At 35.2% G+C, this 24,989-nt stretch overlaps 1 protein-coding gene across 1 annotated transcript in view; it reads left to right on the forward strand.

The window, feature by feature from the left end:
* CRLF3 (cytokine receptor like factor 3) overlaps window positions 1-24,989 on the forward strand; it is a 42,081-nt gene that overhangs the window by 14,851 nt on the left and 2,241 nt on the right. Inside the window, exons 3-7 of the mRNA XM_074188980.1 lie at window positions 5,935-6,022; window positions 6,941-7,118; window positions 8,544-8,766; window positions 9,575-9,707; window positions 24,589-24,701. Of these exons, the coding sequence (XP_074045081.1) occupies window positions 5,935-6,022; window positions 6,941-7,118; window positions 8,544-8,766; window positions 9,575-9,707; window positions 24,589-24,701 (735 nt within the window). The remainder of the gene's footprint in view (window positions 1-5,934; window positions 6,023-6,940; window positions 7,119-8,543; window positions 8,767-9,574; window positions 9,708-24,588; window positions 24,702-24,989) is intronic.

The following is a 24,989-nucleotide window of genomic DNA, read 5'->3' on the forward strand; positions in this document are numbered from 1 at the left end:
TGTAGAGGGATATTTTCAGCAGTCATGTGGTTCAAAAAATTGAATTTCATACTTTTCCTCTAGCCTTCTTACTTTTCAGTTCCTTTTTTTTTTTCTTAAAAAATTTTCTTTTCGGGCGGCTAGGTGGCACAGTGGATAGAGCACTGGCCTTGGAGTCAGGAGTACCTGGGTTCAAATCCGGCCTCAGACACTTAATAATTACCTAGCTGTGTGGCCTTGGGCAAGCCACTTAACCCCATTGCCTTGCAAAAACTAAAAAATAAACAAAACAAAAAACTTTTCCTTTTTGGTGGTTCTTGTCTTATCATTTTCTTTTTTTGTAGAAAATGATGGATGATGATGCTTTGGGTAGGGTCAAACTGCACTTAGCGTTCAAACAAGTTCTTCTGTTGCAAAGCATTTATTTGATAGATTTTTGGACCAAGCAGTTTGGAGCCTAGAGACCTCAGTGTTACTAATCGGTGAGTTTGATGGTCTAACTTGGTCAGTGTCTGGCTTTTTCAGCATTTCTGGTAAACTTGGAATTTGTGGACTTGACTATCAAGGAACTTAAATGCTTGGTGATGAATTTGAACCCAGTGACTTTGGTGATAGTCTTGTGACAAGGGGTACATGGTAGGTCCAATGGACTTCATGAGTTTGGCACTGGGAACATGGTACCGTAGTAGCATTGCTGGCTTATATCATCTTCAATCCTTCCATATTATAACTTTAGCAAAGCACCTATTTTTTGGAATTGAGGGATCTTCCAGATTCAGAGATTTCTATTTCAATGACCTGGGATTTTTTTTTTTTTTTTTTTTAGATTTTTGCAAGGCAAATGGGGTTAAGTGGCTTGCCCAAGGCCACACAGCTAGGTAATTATTAAGTGTCTGAGACCGGATTTGAACCCAGGTACTCCTGACTCCAAGGCCGGTGCTTTATCCACTGCGCCACCTAGCCACCCCTACCTGGGATTTTTAATGCCATTTCTTGATCATTTTCAGTATTGGATGTGGACTGTGCATTGGGACATAGTAATCACTTGTCAATTGTGGTACTCTTCTTGTCTTTGCATTGCTTTGAACAAAGTGCCAGAGAACAGCATGGCCTTAGTTATGAGGCTTGATTTTTGTTGCCTGAGTTCTAGTTAACTTTGCTCTCTTCTGAAACTTTTGTAAGCAAAAAACATACCCTCTGGGATGACCAGGCAGTGAGAAGACCTGCCACCAACTATAAGCATCTGCTCCTTTTGCTTTACCTCTTCCCTTTGTCTCCTGATTACATAGTTGGGTTATAAGAAAATTGAAGTCACCAACTATGTATCTTCTAGAGATAGAACAACATGCCCACAATCTGCCCTGCCTCTGTGCCCTGGCACTGTCTTATGACCCTAGGACACCTGGGCCTTGCCACCCCCTTCACCACACAGCCTTGAGGACGTCTGGGCTGTGCCATTTATTTTACAATGCAGTTGAACTTGCTTTTCTTTGTTGACCCCACCAAAGAGAAGGTGAGGTTTAGTTACTGTTTGTATCCTTAGTACTTACCATATAGAAAATGCTTAATAAGTTCCTTTTCAAGGTTCCGTATGTACAAAAATATTTATTGCAGCCCTTTTTGGAATGAATGGTTGAACAATAATGGTATGTGAATGTGATGGATTATTATTGTGATGTAAGAAATGATGAAGGGGATCATTCCTGAGAAGATTGTTATGAACTGATGTAGAGGGAAAGTAGCAGAAGCAGGAAAACAAAGTATATTGTAACTGCAATATCCTGAAGTCTTAGTAGATCAGATCAACCCACCACAACTCCTCAGGGCTCATTATGAAACACATTGCTGCTGCCCTCCCGCAAATGGAAAGCAGGTGGAGCCAGAGAAAACCTTAAAGCTTTTTTTTTTAATGACAAATGCAGGAGTATGTTTTGTTTCACTCTGCATATTTGCTTTCCTTGCTTTCATACTTTTCTTGCTTTCTCATTTTTCATTGTCTTACCTAAATGTATATATCCTGTTCTAAAAATATGATCATCTGAATTGTTCAAAATGTTGGGATTCTTATATCTACGTGCCTTAGTCTGAAGCTACATAGACATTAGTCTTGCCATCTTTTCTAACTTCTCAGTTATATTGCCCTATAATATACATAAACATTTCACAAGGTTTTGCATGATTTCAGAAAGATCGCAACCACAGCCTTTTTCAGATCTTTTGCTGTTAGGTCCAAGTGTTTGTACTTTCTCTTTTCCACCATTCCTGGGCCTCACTTTCTAATATAATAGAATGAAGTAGCTAAAAACCAAGTGTAGTTCAATCAAATTAACTTAGGTGTATGTTTGCCCTTAATTGCATGGCCAGAACAATCTAATTCGCTATGGACTACTGTAAAAGTCAAAGAAAACAATATATCGGCCCATTTTTATTTTACTATAACAATATAATAACATAGTTAAGTTTAATTATCTCTCTGATGGCAAAGTCTACATACCATTCATATTTTCTGATACCAAAGTCTATAAGGTATTCATACTCTTTAATAAAAAAAACAAAAAGGTAAGACCAGTAAACTTTCTGGATTTTTATTAAGTCCTGGCCTGAAATAATTTAACTGTAATATCTGATTTTACAGAAAATGCTCTAAAATTTGTTAACATCATTCAGAAGTAAAGGCAAATTAAGATTTAGATTCTGATTATTTTGTAGATTAAACAAAGTGGCTTTGTAACTACACAGAACCGTGCAGTTAATTACCTATACTTGTTTAGGGAAAACATAAGCAATGTTCATTTTTACATATATACATATTTGATAAAAATAGAATTTGTTCTAAGTCTTCCATATACAATGTTTAAATTGACAATTGGAACCTAACTGAGGGATACTGTAATTTTTCATGTGTTCCACTAAAGCATTAAGGGAAAGGTATGAAAGTAAACATCAAAAAGACAAGCCACTCTAGGAAAAATGAAATAAAAAAAATGGGAGGAAGAAGTGGAAATTATGACAGTGGGAAAAGCTAAAGTCAAATCAGTTTTGAATATTTGGATATCTTGAAAAAAAACCCGATAAGCCCTATCTTTTTTTGTTTGTTTTTTGCAAAGCAGTGGAGTTAAGTGACTTGCTCAAAGTCAAAGTAAGTACTTAGTGTCTGAGGTTGGATTTGAACTCAGGTTCTCCTAACTCCAAGCCCAGACCTCTATCCACTGTACCACTTTAGCTGCCCCTGAGAAGCTCTGTCTTTTCTCACAGATGAATGTTTATTGTTCAGTTCAGCGCTCTTCCTTGCACTGAAACTAAAAGATCTACAAATTGTTAATATTGACCTTTCAGTAACTAATACTTCTGGTCAAAAAAAGCCATAAGCTTAGATTTTATTTTATACCAGGTGGGAGACTGAAAAGCATTCTGACCCAGTTAGCTTCCCTCAGAATAGACTTTTAATGAATACTAAAAAAGATTCATATAGCAAATATTGTTTGACAATCCAAGTATGCAATAGATCAGAAAACAAGCCAAGTTTGAAAGTCTGATTAAGATGATCCTTTAGTACAGGTGCCATGACATTACTGTTTTCTTCATACACGGGCAACAACTTGGTCTAGTCTGGAAGGCCTTCCTTCTCTGCTTTCCCCTTTCAGCCTCTGACCTCATCTAGTTTTCTCTAGTATCTATTAAGAATCCTTCCCAGAGAGGCTCAAGTCCTGGCAGATCCTCCCTGCTCCTTTGGTTGGATACAGCTGGGGCTTCAGCTCTTTTTCCTTTCCTTTGGTTCTTTGAGGGTTTTTCTGGAAGTGATTGCTTTTTCCTCTTGGTCTTTTTGTTAGTTTTGCTGTCAGAAGCACTCACAGATGAGCTTGAAGAAACAGATTCCTTAAATTTGGGCTTTGAATTATGCCTCCCCCTCCCTCCACTGCTCTCTGTCTTGGTTTAGGGACCAACCCTGCTTTTACTTTCTCAGTAGGCAGGGGTGGCAGAGGAGAGAGGGAGAGAGAATTCAGAACTAAAAATAAAATTGAATTCAAAGAATGCTTTTTCATGTATTTACTCATACTTATTACCCTTGCAAGTGACTCCTCAGATTCTATGGTGTTAGTCACAAGAGGCCTGCTAGGACAGATACATGCGTGAATATAGGTTGTGGGTCATGACTCCTGGAAAATAACTTTACTCCACCCTACTATTATTAATACATCATTCATATGATCTTCTCATACCAAAGACATTATATCTTTGTCTTCTTCAGTATGAATTGACAAACTAAGGCAAATTGCCTTTTTTTTTATTTTTAGAATTTTGCAAGGCAAATGGGGTTAAAGTGGCTTGCCCAAGGCCACACAGCTAGGTCATTATTAAGTGTCTGAGGCCAGATTTGAACTCAAGTGCTCCTGACTCCAGGGCTGGTACTCTATCCACTAAGCCACCTAGCCACCCCTACCTGGGATTTTTAATGCCATTTCTTGATCATTTTCAAGTGTCTGAGGTCAAATTTGAACTCAGCTCCTTCTGACTCCAGGGCTGGTGCTCTGTCCACTAAGCCACCTAGCCACCCTGGCAAATTGCCTTTTTAAGTTTGTTTTTATAAAAGCACATAATTATCCCTCTAGAGGCCTTAAGTTTAGAAACAAACTAAAAAGCAATTTAGTACAGGTCAAGCATATGCACCCACTTCCCTAAGGAATAGGATATGTTTTTTTAATTTTAGAAAGCAATTTCTAGATACCATGAATATTTGTTACAGTAAATGGTGCTTAAGTATTTTAATTTTCAAATTCTGTTTTTAGCTTGCAAAATAAAAACTTGTTTATAGAATTTCAAAGATTATGTTACACTGACCTGCCTCTATGTTCTTTTTTTCTAAAGTTCATGTGATCCTTCAAACTTTAGGACCCTAACAACAGTGTTAACACTGTTGATAGTGAATAGTGATAGTGTTGATAGTCTGATAGTGAAATAGTAGCCACACAAATTATTGCCTTCTTCCAACACATTCTATTTAACTGTGCTATATAGGGTATCCTTTTTAGTCCTGTTTTGGTTCATCAGTTTTTCAATCACTGTTCTGCCCCAACCTAATCTTCAAGTAAAATTGTATGGAATTCATTTTAGAAAATATTATTCTGTTCCTTTTCTTTATAAGATAATTGTGTTAGCATTCTGACAAATACAATAATATACATTTCTCCTATGTTTGCTAATGATTCTGTGATAGAGAAAGTTAGAAGTTACTGAGTTCTCTTTTTCACTGGCATTCAGTAGTCTTTCTGGGAAAACCATGATATCCCACCAGATATTGTTTCTCCAAAATAGAGCCTTCCCTGGTCTCACAGAGGCTGATGAGCTCTTGGTGCAATGGATAGAGCACTGATCCTGGAGTCAGGAGACTCGAGTTCAAATCCTTAGTAGTTGTGTAACTCCTGGCAAGTCACTTAATCTTCAGTTTCCTCAACTCCAAAATGGGAGTGATAGTTACAGCATTTATATTGAAGGTTCTTGGAAGAATCAAATAAGAAAATATTGCTAAAAGCACTTAGTAATGTATATAAGGTCATGCAAATGATTATTCCCTTAATCATCATCCCTTCTCCCCTTCCATACTTGAACTGAACTGTTTTTTCCCTGCTAGTAGTGTTAAAAAATAGTAATAATAAAATTTTAGTGGTAATTTTGTTTTTAATATATTAAATTTCTTTCTGTGTTTCTCTCCATAACTCTCCCAGAGAGCCATCCCTCACTAGCACCTCTTATAATAGTCATCTGTACTTTTCCTCTTTGTGTGTGAGCTCAGGAATATGGTAGGTGGTGTTTTTTTTTTTTGTTTTGTTTTTTTCTGGCCTTTCATTTAACCATTACCTTGAAAAGAATTCTGCCAGTTACCACTTGATAACCAAAATGTAATTTTTTTTTCCCCTTAACACTGCTTATTACTGCTTTTCTCTTCTCTGGTCCTAGGTGAGATTGCCATACTTGGTGGTGTAGGAGAAAAGAATGAAAAGCTATGGAGCTTTACCAAAAAAGCCTCACACATTCAATTGGACAGGTACAGTAATTGTTGTTACCTTGAGTTTCCTTTGAGAAAACCTAGTATATATATATATACACTATTTCTCTTTATTACAGATAGTTGATTTTGATGGAGATGAAGAATATTTATTTCCAGGGTTACCCTTATTTTTTATTTTTCTTAAGCAATATTACTTATCCAAAATAATGGTGGTGCCCTACCTTTTTTTTTTTAAACAGAAAAGGATTATGGGTGTGAAACATTGCATATACTTTTAGATTTGGTTGATGTTCTGGTTAGTTTTGCTGAATTGCTTTTTGTTCTTCTATTTATTCTTAGTTACAAGAATTATGGCTCATTAGGGAAAGAGGATGTATTCAGAAACGAAAGTGTTATAGAAAGAAAGATTTTTTAAAAAATTAAAATAATAGGGGCAGCTAGGTGGCTCAGTGGATAGAGCACTGGCCCTGGAGTCAGGAGTACCCAAGTTCAAATCTGGGCTCAGACACTTAATAATTAATTACCTAGCTGTGTGGCCTTGGGCAAGCCACTTAACCCCACTGCCTTGCAAAAAAAAAAAAAACTACAAAAAAAATTAATAATAATGACTTTTATTTTGTAGATGTTTATGTAAAAAAAAGGAAAAATGGAAAGATCATATGGTTTTAATTTCCAAACTTCTTGTTGAAATAGAAACATTCCTTAGATATAAAGGCTAATCTTTGTACATTTGACCGTTGAGACCCTACCAATTTTCTACAAACTCTGTGGTTAAATTTCCTTGTGGTTGTAAAATGGGAACATCTTAGTAACATGTTGCATAACTCCAGTTTCTAGAAAAATTACAAAGCTTCAACAATATAGAAAGGGAGCAGTTGCTTATTCCATCAAATTATCCTCTTTTCTAGTCTCAGTATTTTTAAATAATAATAAGCATTAATGTTGTTTTTCCAGCTTACCAGAAGTGCCTCTGCTGGTTGATGTGCCGTGCTTATCTGCTCAGTTGGATGACTCAATTCTTACCATAGTCAAGGATCATATTTTCAATCACGGCACAGTTGCATCTCGGCCACCAGTACAGATAGAAGAGCTTATAGAAAAACCTGGTGGTATTATAGTACGATGGTGTAAGGTGAGTTATTCAGTTTAAGAAATTTGCTTTAGGGGGTGGCTAGGGGGCGGAGTGGATAAAGCACCGGCCTTGGAGTCTGGAGTACTTGGGTTCAAATCCGGGCTCAGACACTTAATAATTACCTAGCAGTGTGGCCTTGGGCAAGCCACTTAACCCCATTTGCCTTGCAAAAACCTAAAAAAAAAAAAACAAAAAAACAGAAAAAAAAAAGAAATTTGCTTTAAAATGTTTGTGGAAAAGGTTGAGAACTTGTTTTTTATTTCAAGTTTAGAACTTCAGCAGATTTTCTTATTTTCCCAGAATAAAATTCCCTTTTTTTTTTTTTTTACCAAAATGTAGTAAAAAAAGAACTTGAACGTAGCTACCTATTCTAGGGTGAAGGAGACAATTGTTTACTTCCTTCACACCTTTCTGTACATCATTTTCCATCACCAGTTTTTCAGCTGAGCTTTGTAGTGGATTGGTCACCTGTTGGTGATATATATATATGTTCAGTAGAAAAGTCAGAGGATATTGCTGAAAGTTACCTGACCTGCCTCCATCCCTCTTCACTATTCTTTTAAAACACCTTTTTGTTTTGTTTTGGTTTTTTTTGCTAGGCAATGGGGTTAAGTGACTTGCTCAAGGTTACACAAGCTAGGTGTAATTATTAAGTGTCTGAGGTCAGATTTGAACTCTTGTTCTACTGACTCCAGGTCCAGTGCTCTATCCACTGCACCTCCTAGCTGTCCCTTTACATTATTTGAAATTTCACATTAATTTTTCATGTCTATTTGGGTTAATCTCTTAATTCTTAATGTCTTAGCTGTTGACATATATATTATTTATAGGTCACTCTTCAGCTTTTGAAAATGTTATTTCAGATGGAGTATGATAATTCTTTTTTTTTGAATATGATAATTCGTAGAGCTCTTAAGAAGATGTGGTAAAGATGACAGAAGGAATAACTGTTAGTAATCCCTGCTCATCAAAAATCAAGGTCTTATTCCAAATTTGGTATAGGGGCAACTGCAGAGAGGGGACAATTAATGTGTGAATCTTTTGTCTCCAATACTGGATTTTGTCTTCAGCAATTTCTTATGGAGTCATTTCCAGAGTTGTATTTGTGTAACATGCTTTCAGCAAACAGAATTGTTCATCTTCCCTAGAAGCTTTAAATTACTCAATTCAACAGACTTTATTAATTACTTCATATGTGCCAGATGGGGAAGATGACTGTCATCCTTGATTCTCAAGAATTTTACAATGTAAATTCACTACAGTGTATTTTGTATAGCCTTCTTGAGTAGAGCTGACATTTAATCTGAATTTGCTATGTGTTGTCATGAGGAGAGGTGCTTAGGTGCTTCTCTTTAGAGTTCTGAGTGGTGTTATTGAAGGAAATTATCTTTTGATCATTTGGCTCATGTAAACCTTTGTCTTCAGGTTGATGATGACTTTACAGCACAAGATTACAGACTCCAGTTTCGTAAGAGTACATCAAATCATTTTGAAGATGTTTATGTTGGTTCTGAAACTGAATTCATAGTATTACAAATAGATCCCCACGTTGACTATCAGTTCAGAGTATGTGCTCGAGGGGATGGTCGACAGGAATGGAGTCCCTGGAGTGTTCCACAGATGGGCCATTCTACCTTGGTGCCTCACGGTATGCCACTATTTTGTCACTTTCCTGTAGCACTATCAAAATAATACATTTTATACTTTTAGTTCCCCAGGGACAATTACTTGAGATGGATCTTGGTTTAGAGGTTAGAGCATGGGAGTGAATGCAGCTTTAGAATTTTATGACATTCTTCCCCTAGCACTCTGTGATCATTGAGAAAGATCTTAATACCTTGTTTAGATCTGTAATGACAACAATTATAGATAGCATATATACTTTAAGCACTTTGAAGTTTGTATATATATAGATATAGATATTGATAGATATAGATAGATAGAGATAGAGATAGAGATCTCCCCTGTGACTTATATAGGTCTAGACAGGTAGGACTAGAAAGGACTATGGAAGGTGACTTAAATGAGAAGATTTCATGGTTGCTAATGAACTTGAGTAAGGAATTCAACAGGTCTGTGGACCTTTCCTTGAATGGTTTGAAATTAGCTCTGTTATTTTAGCAAAAATTAGACCCAGTTGTATTTTTAGATTAGTTTTAAATTCAACTGGAATAAAATTTACTCAGGTAAATTAGATTAGAATAAGCCAGAATAAACTGGATCATGATTGGGGTCAAGATAGAAGATAGCATTAACTAGACACAAAATTTGAGCATCATGACTTTATTTAAAACATTGGCATCTCATCACTGCCAATTTATATCCTGTATGTTATATGTGCATCATGTATATTGATCACATATAATCTCTTAGAATAATGATTCTTCTCCAGCCTTAATTTTATTTAGGAAGCGTATGCTTCCATTAATTTTTTCATATTTTTGCTTCCAAAAAAGAGTGGACAGCTGGCTTTGAGGGATACAGTCTGAGCAGTCGAAGAAATATAGCCCTCAGGAATGATTCCCAAGCAACAGGTGTTCTCTACTCCAGTGCTCCAACTTATTTCTGTGGGCAGACATTAACATTCAGGCAAGTAGATGCTGATGGATTGGTAAATGTATTTTCTTTGAGTATCTGTAGCCTTCCTTACTTCTGAAATATGACACTAAAAATTTAGAGAAAGTTTTTTGGTTCTGGGTTTCTTGGGCATTTTCTTTGAGATGCTAATTAGAAAATGAGCAGGTTGGTAGTGAAATCAATACTAGTTCCAACTGTAATTCATCTGTATTAAAAAGTAAATGTAGTAATAGCATTACAGATTAAGATGTCAAAGAATGTTTTGTTCCAAGTTTTGTGTATCATTTGTGGATGTGAGTGTGTGAAAAAGACTAGCAAGATAAAATTATTCTCTCTGGCTGGATTCTTCCCTCAAAATCAAATTGTTAGATCTCGCAGTCATTAGGATCAGTTATACAATTTATATCCTGAATCCTTATTGCTTTCATGTATTTTAGTTTGTTCATTTTCATGTTATCTCATTTGTGAATATCAGTGTCACATTTCTGAACGAATCTTCTTAAAAATCAAAACTTTATTTAGAGAAGAAAAGGTTTACCTGATTTTTATTTCTATATTTTTGATTTTTGATTTTTTTTTCTTTTTGTTTTTTGGGAGTTTGGGGAGCTATATTTCAGTCCAGCCAGGCAAATCTTTCTGCATATTTCAGGTCCTAAGAGGGTAAGATTTTATTTTCAAATGTGGCCCCATGTTAGCTATATCATGTACCCTCTATCTCTTATGAACATAACTCCCTGTTTCTTGTGATAAAAGATAGGGTGGTGGCATTTGGAGATTTTTTGAAAGCACAGGCTTCTTCTCTAGCCGAATTGTTTGAGTTATTTAAAAGAATCAGAATGTCCTGTTTTGTTGACACTCCTCCCTCAATCACATAATAATGCTTATAATTAACAGTAAAAGACTCCCAATAGCATAAGTGATGGAAATATCGAGCTTGGATCAGACTGTGGTTGTCAGTGGTATCAGACTTGTTGCTGGAGGGACCTGGTCTACCTGCCCTTCCCCTGATACCAGCTATGATGCCTATGACTGCAGCTGCTCATAAGGCAATTCTGACCCATGTTTAAGCTAAAACTAACTGGATTGGAGAAATTTCTCAAGACCTACTCCAGAAAGTATCAGTAGTCCAGAAACTCAACAACTCTTTTAGTTTTTGCAAGGTAATGGGGTTAGGTGGCTTGCCCAAGGCCACACAGCTAGGTAATTATTAAGTGTCTGATGCCGGATTTGAACTCAGGTACTCCTGACTCCAGGGTTAGTGCTGTATCCATACACCACCTAGCTGCCCTTCAACAACTCTTAAATTGATGACAAAGAAAATGCTAATCGAGAATAAATACAGCAGCAATGGAAAAAAAGTAGTGTTGTTCCTTTGTAGTCCTCCATGTTCTGGATTAATTCAGCCATTGATATCGATGCATATTATTCTGAGGACTGTGATAAAACTACAAAAGTGCCACCAAGTGAACATGACCATAAAATCAATTGTTTCACTTCGCTGGACCTTTTGCCTTAAGATAAATAGTAAGAAGCTGTTGTCTGTGAATTTGAACTTTTATTTTGGACTGCTGGAATGCATTATAATATACTTATATTGGACAGCATCTTGAGAGATATGAAGCGAGTTTGAGAATTTGTAGAAATGCTCATGAACAGCACCTTTCTGAGAAAAAAACCTTATTCAGCAATTACATTTATGCATGTGAAATCAATTTCCTTATGTTTCAAATTCTGTCTGAATATATGTGATAGTTTTTGTAATAGCATACATTCAAAATAAGTACCTGCCTATAACTATAAATGTATAAAACCTAAAAATAAAAGGTAGATACCTAGAAGAAACATCTGGCTGCAGAGAAGTTGAAGCAAGATGCTAATTTGGCCCAGATTCTGTGCTTTGGCTATTATTGTCATAGTCATCCAGACTAAAGTTATTTATCTCAAGTCATCACAATATCAGAATGAAAGTCCTTTGGCAAGTAAGAAGCCTTCAACTACTCCTAAAATAAGGCCACAGTTAACAACACATGGCCTCAATGAGGCTGTAAAAAGTGGTAGACATGTTCCTGTTTCCACTCAATCTGACAAAACTGTTTCTTTCTAGAACAAATTAGTCTTTCAGCCTCCTGTAAAAAAACATGTCAATTCTGGCCTGAACAAGGAGAAAGAAACCAGCAGTGTTACTATATGAAGGGAGCCTTTTTAAAAAGCAGGTTATCACTATCAAAGCCAGTCCTGTCAAATATCAAAATAAATCCCTCTGTGAAGAGAAAGAAAATTAAGCACCATTTGAAAGTATGTCAATAGGGAGCTGCAGCTGACTATATTTCTAAAGCCATGCTTGCTTTAACTTGCAGTACCAGATTCAGAGAGAAATCTACAACTTTTAAAAGAAGATATACTTTTAAAAAGAGTTTCTCTGAGCGGCAGCTAGGTGGTTCAGTGGCTAGAGCACCAGCCCTGGAGTCAGGAGGACCTGAGTTCAAATCTGACCTCAGACACTAAGTCACTTAACCCCATTGCCTTGCAAAAAAAAAAAAAGAAAATATTCCAGATCCCAAACAAATTACTAATTGTAGTGTATGTCTTTCATGCTTTAATGTAATTATAATCCTTATTCAAAATATCATTCTAAATACATAAAGAAGTCAACTAGACTTCTGGACAGGTGACACTCCTCAAGCTTGCTTTGCTGGAAAGAGAGGAGCTTGTGATGCCCGTTGCTTCTAGCTCTGGATTTGAGTTCCAGTCCTCTCCTTTTATAAATGAAAATGTGGAGACCCAAAGTGGTTAGGTGACTTTGTCAAATTACACAGACAGGGACTGGCAGGTTGGGATTTGACCTGGAGGTCCCTGTTCTTTCTTTTTGCAGGTGTTCAGCCTCCAGACCTCTCCCTGTCCTAACACAACTTTACCTCCTTGTCAGTAATCTTGATATCTTCTCTCTGTTCTTCTGCCTTGACATTTTCACATGATGATTTTGAGTTCACTGGCATATTTGGTCTTAATTTAGTTAGTAGTTTAATTATTTTAAAGGGTACAGAAGCCCCTTCCCATTGTGGTCTGCAATGAACCCTTAACTTCCTACCTTATTTTTGCTTCTAGTTATGTCTTTTTTTTTTTTTTAGGTTTTTACAAGGCAAATGGGGTTAAGTGGCTTGCCCAAGGCCATACAGCTAGGTAATTATTAAGTGTCTCAAACCGGATTTGAACCCAGGTACTCCTGACTCCAAGGCTGGTGCTTGCCCTATGCCACCTAGCCACCCCTCTAGTTATGTTTTTGACAAATTGTGTGACCAGACAAATTCTCTTTGTTGATGGAGATTTTCCTAAAGAATCTATATGTTCTTGAATGTCTGATCTAAGAGCTGATGCTTATCTTTCTTTTAAGAAGACCCAAATTAGACTGTATTAGAATGAGAGTTTTGAAGAAGATAAATTGGGGGCAGCTAGGTGGGGCAGTGGATAGAGCACTGGCCCTGGAATCAGGAGGATTTTTGTTCAAATCTGGTCTCAGACACTTAATTACCTAGCTGTGTGACCTTGGACAAGTCACTTAACCCCATTGCCTTAAATAATTTAAATTTTTAAAAAAAGAAGATGAGTTTGGTGTAGTGCTTTCACTTAACTCTGCAAGAAAGTGAGTCTTGTAAGATGGCAGTATTTATTCCTTTGATAACCAAGTGAAGGACTTGGGAAAGAAGCCAGAGTTGATTAAATAGACTGTGTGATGAAGAAGAAAAGTGCTTTAGTCTAGTTCTCTGGTTTTACATGGGAGGGGATAGGTTCAGCTTGGTGGAATGACTTGTCTTTGTCACAGTTAAATTGATCAGAAAGGGGCATAATCAAGTACTCCTTACAGATTCTCCTGTGCATGGCCCTAATTCAGAGATGAAGAACCAACTTAGAACACTTTCATGTCGGCAAAAATCTTTGCATGTATTACCTTCCTTGGTCACTGCAACAACCTCTCAGTCAAGTACTATAGGGATCCCTATTTTACATTCATTTACTAAGTGCTTGTTAGAAGTAAAGGCCACCATGCAGAAGGCAGAAATAGTGAATACATCTTTCTCAGATCACAATGCAATAAAAGTCATATGCAATACTGGGCCAAGGAGATATAGACCCAGAACAAACTGGAAACTGAATAACCTCATTTTAAAAAATGAGTGGACCAAAAAACAAATTATAGAAAGAATTAACCATTTTATCCTAGATAATGATAATAATGAAACAACATACCAAAACCTATGGGATTCATTCAAAGCAACTCTCAGGGGATATATTATAGCTCTAAACGCTTATGAATAAATTGGAGAAAGAGGAAATCAATGAACTAAACATGCAACTGAAAAAATTAGAGAAAGAACAAATCAAAAATCCCCAATTAAATACCAAATTTAGAAATTCTAAAAATTAAAGGAGAAATTAATAAAATTGAAAGCAAAAAAAACTATTGAATTAATAAATAAAACCAAAAGTTGGTATTATGAAAAAACCAATAAAATTGATAAACCTCTGGTCAATTTGATTAAAAAAAGAAATAAGAAAACCAAATTGCTAGTATCATAAATGAAAATGTTTTTCCAGTCTAATAAGATGAGCCCCAAATACTGTTAAATGCAATTAGAATGAAATAAAGACTTGGGAGTGGTCACACAGAGAGGAGTGAATTGTTGGGGAATTAGGGGGATCTGGTATAGAAAAGCCAGGGGAGGTTTGTGAGGATATGACACCTGAGTGGACTTTGAAAGGAGGAAGGAGTTTTATATGCAGAATTGTAATGGAAGTACATTCTAACTATGAGGGTCAGGCTGTACAAATACATAATTGACTGAAATGTAGACTATATTAAAAAATGGTGATGTGAAGAAAGGGTGCCCCCTGATGGTGATGGCCTTGAATGCTGGAATAAGGGATTTGTATTTTTCATAGAGATTGTGCTGCCACTGAAGGTTTCTGAGCAGATGAGAGACTTAATTAATCAGCTATGTATAAAAGGGATAAGGAAGGAAACTACTTCTTCTTAAAAGGCACCATTGGTAATGAAGCTATATCTTTACTAAACATGTATGCACCTAGTGGTATAGCTTTCCCCTAGAGGAAAAGCTGAGTGGATTACGAGGAAACATAGGCAGCAAAACTTTAACAGTGGGAGACCTCAGTCTCCCTCTTTCAAAACTAGATAAATCTCAACCACAAAATAAACAAGAAGAAAGTTAAGAAAGTGAATGAAATCCTAGAAAACTTAGTTATGATAGACTTCTGAAGAAAATTCAATTGTAATAGAAAAGAATATACCTTTTTCTCGGCAGTACATGACACCTATTCCAAAACTGACCATTTACTAAGGCACAAAAACCTTACAAATGCAGAAAGGAAGAAACAATAAATTCACACTTCTTAGATCATGGTGAAATAAAAATTACATGTAACAAAGGGTCATAGAAAGATAAACCAAGAAATAATTGGAAATTGAATAACTTTATCTTAATGGGTGAATCAAACAGCAAATAATATAAACAATCAATATTTATATCCAATAAAATGATAATAATGAGATGACATACCAAAATTTATAGTAGGCAGCCAAGGTAGTTTTGAGGGAAAATTTTATATCTCTAAATGCCTATTTGAATAAAATAGAGAAAGAAAAGATCAATGAAATGGATATGCATCTTAAAAAGCTAGGAAAAGAACAAATTAAAGATCATTAATTAAATACCAAATTAGAAATTTCTGAAAATCAAGGGAGAGATTAATAAAATTGAAAGCAAGAAAACCATAAAACTAAAAGTTAGTTTTATGAAAAAGCCAATAAAATAGACAAACCTTTGGTTAATCTGATTAAAAAAAAGAAAGAAGGGGAGGATAGGTGGTGTAGTACCTGGGTTCAAATCCAGTCTCAGACACTTAATAATTACCTAGCTGTGTGGCTTTGGGCAAGCCACTTAACCCCATTTGCCCTGAAAAAAAAAATAACCAAATTACCAGTAACAAAAATGAAAAGGGTGAACTAACCACCAATGAGGAGGAAAATATAGAGATAATTCAGAGCTACTTTGCCAAACTGTATGCCAATACTTTGGATAACCTGAGTGAAATGGATGAATATTTACAAAAATATAAACTGCCCAGATTAACAGAAGAGGAAATAAACTCCTTAAGAAAAAGTCTCCATGTCCAGACATATTTACAAGTGAATTCTACTAAACATTTAAGGAACAATTAATTCCTATTCCACATAAACTATTTTAAAAAAATAGGAGTTCTGCTAAACTGCTTTTGTGATACCAACACATGGTGCTGATACCTAAACTAGCAAGAACCAAAACAGACAAAGAAAATTATAGAACAATCTCCCTAATGAATATTGATGCAAAAATCTTAAATAAAAATTTAGCAATAATATTACAGCAAGTTATTACTAAGATAATATACAATGTTCATTAGGATTTATACCAGGTAGGCAGAGATGGTTCAACATTAGGAAAACACTAAACATAATTAAACATATCAATAGCAAAACCAATAGAAATCATGATTATCTCAATAGTTGTTGAAAAAAACCTTTGATAAAATACAACATCCATTCCTTTTAAAAACACTAGAAAGTTTAGGAATAAAATGGAGTTCTTCTTAAAATAATAAATAGTATCTATCTAAAACATCAATAAATATTATATGTAATGGAAATAAACTCAGAGCATTTCCAATAAAATCAGGGTAAAACAAGGATTATCACCATTATCATTCATATAGTGTTAGAGATGCTAACTGTGGCAATAAGAAAAGAAAAAGAAATTAAAGGAATCAGCATTGGCAATGAGGAAGCAAAACTTTCATTCTTTTCAGATGATTTGATAGTATTTTTTGTTTGTTTTTTTAATTTAATGACTTTTTTATTAATTAACATTCCTTTTTTTAAAATTTATTTTTATTAAAGATATTATTTGAGTTTTACAATTTTCCCCCCAATCTTACTTCCCTCCCCCCAGCCACCCCCATGGAAAGCAATCTGTCAGTCTTTACTTTGTTTCCATGTTGTACCTTGATCCAAATTGGGTGTGATGAGAGAGAAATTATATCCTTAAGGAAGAGACAAGAAGTCTAAGAGGTAAGAAGATCAGACAAAAAGATATCTGATTTTTTTTCTAAATTAAAGGGAATAGTCCTTGAACTTTGTGATTTGATAGTATTCCTAAAGAACTTGAGAAAATCATCTAAAAACTCCTTGAAACAATCCCAAATTCATCAAAGTAGCGGGATATAAAATAAACTTACATAAATCATCAGTATTTCTATATATGAGCAACAAAGTCCAAGAGCAAGAAATAGAAAGAGAAATTCCATTTAAAATAATTATATACAACATTAAATACTCTTCCTTCTAAGACAAATCCAGAATCTGTATGAATAAAATTATAAAGCACTTCTCACCCAAATAAAGTCAGATCTAAATAATGGAAGAATTTGAAATGTTCATGGTTAGGTCAAGCTAATATAATAAAAATGACAATTCTACTCAAATTAAATTACTTATTCAATGCCATACCAATCAAACTATCAAATAACTACTTTACCAAGCTAGAAAAAAAGTAGAAACAAATTTCATCTGGAACAACAAAAGATCAAAAATAGTAAGGGAACTGATGAAAAAAAATGTTGTAAAGGAAAGTAGCCTAGCTCTACCATGTCTAAAACTGTACTATAAAGCAAGAGACATATTAACCTGGCTCTGGTTAAGAAATGGAGTAATGGATAAATGGATTAGGATAGGGTCAAAAGAAACCACAGTAAAAATCTGCAGCAATATACTATATGACAAACCCAAAGACATCAGTTTCTGGGATAAGAACTTGCTATTTGACAAAATTGTTGGGGGAAACTAGAAAGTAGTATGGCAAAAACTAGGCGTAAATCCATATCTCATACCCCATACCAGATTAAGGTCAAAATGGGTATAGGATTGTGACATAAAGGGTGACACCATAGACAAATTAATAGACCAAGAAATATTCTATTTATCAGATCTATGGAAAGGGGACAAATTTATGACCAAAAAAGAATTAAGAGTACATTATAGGGGTAGCTAGGTGGCATAGTGGATAAAGCACCAGCCCTGGAGTCAGGAGTACCTGGGTTCAAATCTGGTCTCAGACACTAAATAATTACTTAGCTGTGTGGCCTTGGGCAAGTCACTTTTAACCCCATTTGCCTTGCAAAAACCTAAAAAAAAAAAAAAAGTACATTATAAACTACAGAATGAACGATTTTGACAATATTAAAGAAAAAGATTTTGCACTAATAAAGTCAATGCTGCTAAAATTAGAAGGAAAGCAGAAATCTGGGAAACAATTAAGGTCTCATTTCTAAAATATATAGAGAAATGCATCAAATTTATAAGGTTACAAGTCATTCCCCAAGTGATAAATGGCCAAAGGATATGAACAGACATTTTTCAATTGAAGAAATTACAGCTATATATAATCATATGAAAAAATGTTCCAAATTATTATTAATTAGAGAAATGCAAATTAAAACAACAATGAGATATCACCTCATACCTATCAGATTAGCCCAGATGAGAAAAAGGGAAAATGATCAACATTGGAGAGATTGTGGGAAGATTGGGACACTAACATTGCTGGTGGAGTTGTGAATGAATCCAGCCTTTCTGAGAGTAATATGGAGCTATGCCCAAAGAGCAATAAAACTGTTTATACCTTCTGACCCAGCAATTCCAATTCTAGTTCTGTATTCAGAAGAAATTGTCAAAAATGGGAAAAGTCCCACATGTTCTAAAACATTTATAGCAGCGCTTTTTGTAAAGAACTGGAAATTGAGGGGATGCCCATCAATTGGGGAATGCCTTAACGAGTTATGGTACATGAATACTGTGGAATATTATTGTTCTATAAGAAACCATGAATGGTCAGACTCTAGAGAAGCTTGAAATATGGGTTTTGATGCTGAGTAAAGGGATCAGAACCAAGAAAACAATGTAACATTAACAACAACATTGTGAGATGACCAACCTTGATGGAAGCAACTCCTTTCAGCAGTTTAGAGAACTAGGACAACCGTATTAGACTGGCTATGGACAATGTTATCCCCATCCAGAGGAAGAAAAACAAAACAAAACACAAAAAAACCAACCCTTCAGAATCTGATGAACACTTTATAAAAATTATCTCTTTTTCCCTTAATCTTAATTCCTCATACCAAAAATGACTAATCTGTAAATATGTTTATCAAAAAATATGTATGTACAGTGCTAACCTGATTGTTTGCCACTGAGGGGAGGGAGGGTGGGAGAGAAGGATGGAATGAAATTTTTTTAAGATTTTATTTATTTTGAATTTTACAAGTTGTCTTTCACTATAAAGTGAGGGAGATGAAATAGATGATCTTTAAGGTCTCAGCCAATCCTAAATCCTATAGGTCAGAATTAATTTTAATTTATCACTTAGTGACTTGGATGGTCCCAAGGAAATTTTAAGACATTTTTAATTAAGCTCCTTGATACATCTGTATATTCATCTTCTGTAACTATTTCTTGAAGTAGTAAATGACTCAGATCAGAATTGAATTTATGGCAGAAAGTATGATTGAAGTTAATAGAGACTTAATTGTCTAATAAGTTTCATAGTGAAAAAATCATAGATTCGGAGCTTGAAAGACACAGACGATTTTTTTCTTTACAACATATCTTAAACTCCTGCCTTTATTATCAGGGGACTCCTCAAAGTATTAGAAAGCCTAACAACAGATTAAATACTGTAGGGTTCCAATCCAGAGTCTTGGTGTGTATCTGGATGGTACTAATTTACTGGATGGAACTAAGGGCCAAAATGTTTTTGCTAAAGCATCTTCAAATGGTTTAAACATTATTGGATTTATTTAGAAAGGTGTTCATTGATAATTTATGAAGGAGGAGTTTGGATGGGGATGTAGGCAGTATTAAATTCACAAATTTACATCCTTCTTTGGAAGAAATTCTAAAGGCTACATAATTGAATTAAAAATCTGAATAACCTTTTTATTCTGTACCTGATGTCTACTTTTGCTTGAAGGAGGAGGGAAACATGATTTCTCTTAAACTAGTTCATCTCACTTTAGTATAGTTTTAAGTAGTACAAAGATTTATCTTGCATCAACCTAAATTTTCTTCTGTTACTTCTACTCAATTTTGCCTTTCCTAATTTTGCCTTGGGGGCAATCAGCACAAATTTAATCCTCTTTAATACTTTAGCATTTCAAACATTTGGATTCAGCTATCCTATAGCCTCCCCCAACTTCTCTTTTAGTTCCTTCAAATGATCCACATAAGTCATGATCTTGTCACCATCTTCATTCCTCTCTTTAAATGTTTTCAATATCCTTCCCAAAGAGTGACCCCCCTCAACAGTGCTACAGTTGTGATCTAACCCCGGTAGAACACAAGGGAACTGTTGCCTTCATGGTCTCGCATTAATGTATTTTGGCTGCCACATCATACTGTTGATTCATATTGTACTTGGGGCTCATTACAATCTACACATCTTTTCCACATGAACCATTTAGCAATGACCCATCTTATATCTGTGGTATTTGTTCTTTTCTTGAATCTGATGCAAAGACATTTATCTTCATTAAATCTCATCATTTTAGAGCTAGTCCAATGTTCTAGCCTGTCAGGATCATTTTGTATTCTGATTCTTTTAACCAGCTTGCTGCTATCTGTTTCTTTCAGCTCTGTGTCATCAGCAAATTTTCTGATTATGCTTTTCTTCAGGTCATTGATAAAAGTTTTAAATGAAGTATGTGGAGATAGTTCTCTGTGTCTTTCAAAGTTGACATCAAAAGATTAATGATTGTACTTTGGTTTTTACCTTCAATTAGTTCAAACCTATTTAAACTGATATGATCCTTTATCCCATTTCTGTCCATCTGTTTTACAAAACAGAAAGAGAGACTGCTTTACCATAGGTAAATTATTTAGCATTTTCCTAATTTGTTTATTTGTTTAGTTAAATCCTTCAAAACAGGATGTAAAGTTAGGGTGGTTTGATCTTTTCTCAGGGAAGCTATACTGGCTTTTTGTGGAGGTATTCACTAACTCTTTAATCATTTTAGAATTCTACTAAAAAATAAAGTCAAGTTTATTGGCCTGAAATTTGCTTGTCCCATTGTTCCCTTTTTTGAAAACTATGTTCACACTGGCCCTTTTTTAGTCCTCTAGGACACTTGAGTAACTCAGCCATCACATCTGCCACTTCTTTGAGTTCTTTGGATTGTGGTTTGGCCAGACCAAGAAAAATTGAACACAAAGGCAGTTAGGTGCTTTCTTCTTAACTCACATGAGCTGTCTTGGGTGTCAGCTACCAATAATCCATTTTCCACTGTCCTTTGTGGGATCATGCATTTTTCTTTCCTGAGAAAACAGAAGTAAAACTAGTTGAGCAACCCTACCTTCTTGCTCTTAGACATTATCATCATTCCATCCTCCCCAAGTGATGGCCCCATTAACCTCTGATCCCCATATTTACTTCAAGGGTCTATAATTTTGTTTGTAAATAGTTTTTAATGATTTTGGGAATGTGGATGTATATTCAAAATTCAGTAAACATTTATTTAATTACCTTTTTATTCAGTAAATATTTTATTGTTTTCCGATTACAGACAATAATAGTTTCTACCTATCATTTTTTATAAGGTTGTGAATTTTACACTATTCCCCCCACCTTCCCTTCCCTCCTCCCTCCCCTTCCCAGAAGGCAATCTGATCATCATTGTTTCCATGATCAAAATTGAATGTGTTGAGAGAAAAAACATATCCTTGAGGTAGAAAAAAAAATATTCGAAATAGCAAAATCATGTAGTGCATAAGACAACTTTTTAAAAAATTGAAGGTAATAATCTTTGATCTTTGTTTAAACTCCACAGTTCTTTCTCTGGATACAGATGGTATTCTCCATCTCAGATACCCTAAAATTGTCCCTGATGGAGTGAGCAAGTCCATTAAGGTTGATCCTTACCCTAATGTTGCTGTTAGTGTGTATTAAATATCTTTTGAGTGCAGAGTTCTAAATTAGTTGTAGGAACAAAACTAAATGTCCTTGCCATCTAGGAGCACAGATTCCTTCTGGAAGGCATCATGTACACATAATGCATTGGTAGAAAATAATGATGTAGTTTGAGTGGGATGTAGGGAAGGAAAATATGTAGCAACTGAAGGAATCAGAAACGACCTCTTAGAGACCTGGACCTGAGACCACTACCTGCTGAGGTAGGTAGTGTTTCCGAGTGGCGAGCGAGATTTTCCAGGCATGATACAACTCCCCAGGGCAAACCATGATGGTGAGATGGAATCTACAACAAAACAAGCCAGCCCTACAACCAGCCCATGAAAAGATCATTCAAAAGAAAGACCATCCATCTTTGGAATGATTGAGAAGCCTTCCTTCTGACCTCTTCAGTAGCCTCCTTGCTCTTCGTTTTACCCCCCAGTCTTTCCCCCCCTTCTACCTACTAGACTGTGATAGTCCTAAGATCTTCCTTGGCAAGCCATTCATAGGACACCACCAGGTCTTTTTTGGTTTCCTACCCAGCTGGCCTTGGACAATGTAATAACTAACACACAAGGTGGATGGCATGTGAGAAAGTTGTGTGGGTGCACAACAACCACGTCTTTTCTTCATCCTCTGTAACTTGTTAATCAATGTATCATTGCAGTTTAAGAGAGTTAGGACTACTGTGGTATTTTTTGTGAGCTTGAGGTTAGCTGAAAAGCAATGGAAGCAAAAAGAAATATTTCCTGTTATTCAAGTGTCCTTTTCCTCCCCAGAAATACTTATGTAAAGAAAAAAATGGGTCAGAATTTAGGCAGATGAAAATTTTACTTTAAAGAAGTCTTATTTTTATGCAAATAAGATGCATTTCTGCTAATTTGAATGTAAACAGGATTTCCATATATTAAATCATTTAATGTGCATTAAGAAAATTCCTTTATTTTAAAGGAATTCTGGTAAATTAGTTTGTTATATGCTTAATCATAAGATTTTGGGGTAAATTTAGGTTTTTTTTAAATGTAACTTTTTTTAATCTAAATCATTCTATTAATTTCTATGACTTTAAAAAATCTTTTTTACTAGGCTTTTGATAAACATGAGCATTTTAATATACAAATAATAAATTATATATGAAACTGAACTTTTATTATATACAGTTAATTTTTACTTAAAAAAAATATATATATATAGCATATGGATAGAGAACCGACCTCAAAGTCAGGGAGACCCAGGTTCCAATTCCACTTCTGACCCAATCTGACTCTTAATTCTGTGAAGTTACTTAACCATGTTGCAGAAAAGGGCCAATCTGAAATGACATAGAGAGTTGACTCTGCTGGGAGATGTTTCCCTACTCCGTATCCCTATTAAATGTAATCTGATAGTAACAAGACTTTCCTGCCTTTCTTTGTTAGACTTGTTTTTATAATTTATTCATTCTTTTAATAAACATTTCAAAGTAGCTCTATGAGATTAGCATCTGCCTATACCAAAATGGAGTTCAGATGAATAAAGGGGTTAGATGTGAAGAGTCATTTTGGTCATACTTGAGTCATGAGTTCTTATGTCTTACAGCATATGATATATGTAAAGTGTTTTTTGGAGCATCTGTATCTTGTCAAGACAAAATATTATTGAATTTTTTCAGAAGTTCAGCATTTTAGAAATATTAGCTTTTTGCTTTTAACAAATCATATTTTTTAGAAATGTATACAAATGCAAATTCAAATAAAGCAAGATAGAGTAAAATGCTGCTATCTTCATCCTGAAACATTTAAAAGGGAATTAGGATACTTTGGTTTCAGATTGTCCAGTAGACCCATTGTGGTTCTGTTCAAAGAGAGACAATTCTCATAAAACATACTAAGGTATTGATGACTTTTCATGTATTTGTGGCTAAAGAACTTTGTTCCCTAAGGATTTAATACCATTTTGAGGATTTTTTGGCATATTGTGTTGCACTTTGTTATTCATTTTTAGTTTTATGATTCTGTTTGGAAATATCAGATTTCTTCTAATATCCTCAGATAAGTAGATCTAAAATAGAAGTAATTGAATAGAAATACATCCCCCCAATTTTTTTTTAGGTTTTTTTTTTTTTTGCAAGGCAAATGGGGTTAAGTGGCTTGCCCAAGACTACACAGCTAGGTAATTATTATTGTCTGAGGCCGGATTTGAACTCAGGAACTCCTGACTCCAAGGCCGGTGCTCTATCCACTGGGCAATCCAGCCACCCCCCCAATATCTTAATTAAATTGTTGACTTGGGCACTGGCCTTGGAGTCAGGAGTACCTGGGTTCAAATCCGACCTCAGACACAATAATTACTTAGCTGTGTGGCCTTGGGCAAGCCACTTAACCCCATTGCCTTGAAAAACCAAAAAAAAAAAATGTTGGATGGTAAAAATACCTTCCTGTTAACAAAACCCTTCTCAGGATAACCCTCAGCTTCATGTTCATCTTTCATGTAGAAATAATGCTTTCCCAAAATGTGAGGGAGTGAAATACTGCTTCTCCTTTAGGCCAACTGTCAGTTATTTGGCTGATCTGTTGCTTAACACAGGGGAGAGAGAGAGAAAGAGAGAGAGGCAGGCTTGCCTGGTTTATCCAGGGAATGTTTCTAGTCCAAGAGCTTCACATAAACTGATAGAAAAAATTGGGGTGTGTGAGAACCACAACTTTTTTTACTCTACTAAGTTTTGCACTAAGTATGAAATAGAAACTTGTGACTCTCAGAAAGGAAAATTCCCATTGGGATTGCTCTGTATATTTTAGAGTCAATGGGTTACTAAAAAATTAGGGTTTGTTTTTTAATTAACTTTAATTTTTCTCCTACAGAGTTGAAACTGTGGGCCAGCCAGACAGACGAGACAGTATAGGAGTTTGTGTAGAAAAACAGAATGGCTATGACTCTCTACAACGAGATCAAGCAGTGTGTATTGGTACAAATGGTAAGGAATAACTTATTTTGTGTCTACATAAAACAGTAAGACATTCTTCTGCAAATCATGACTGGTAAAAGAGAATTAAGGTCTCTATACATACATATATGTGTATATTACTGTAAGATGAAATAGTTTATCTCATCTACAACTTTTCATGTATCTTATAATCTGAATTTGACAGATTAAGGGAATGGGACAGTTTGGTTAATGTCACACTCCCTACTTCATGGCCAAACCAAAACTAATCCAGCTTAGGGAATCAGTATAATACAATGGACAATCATTGACTGAATA

Source organism: Macrotis lagotis, chromosome 5 (assembly GCF_037893015.1).
Source record: "Macrotis lagotis isolate mMagLag1 chromosome 5, bilby.v1.9.chrom.fasta, whole genome shotgun sequence".
Lineage (NCBI taxonomy): Eukaryota > Metazoa > Chordata > Mammalia > Peramelemorphia > Peramelidae > Macrotis > Macrotis lagotis.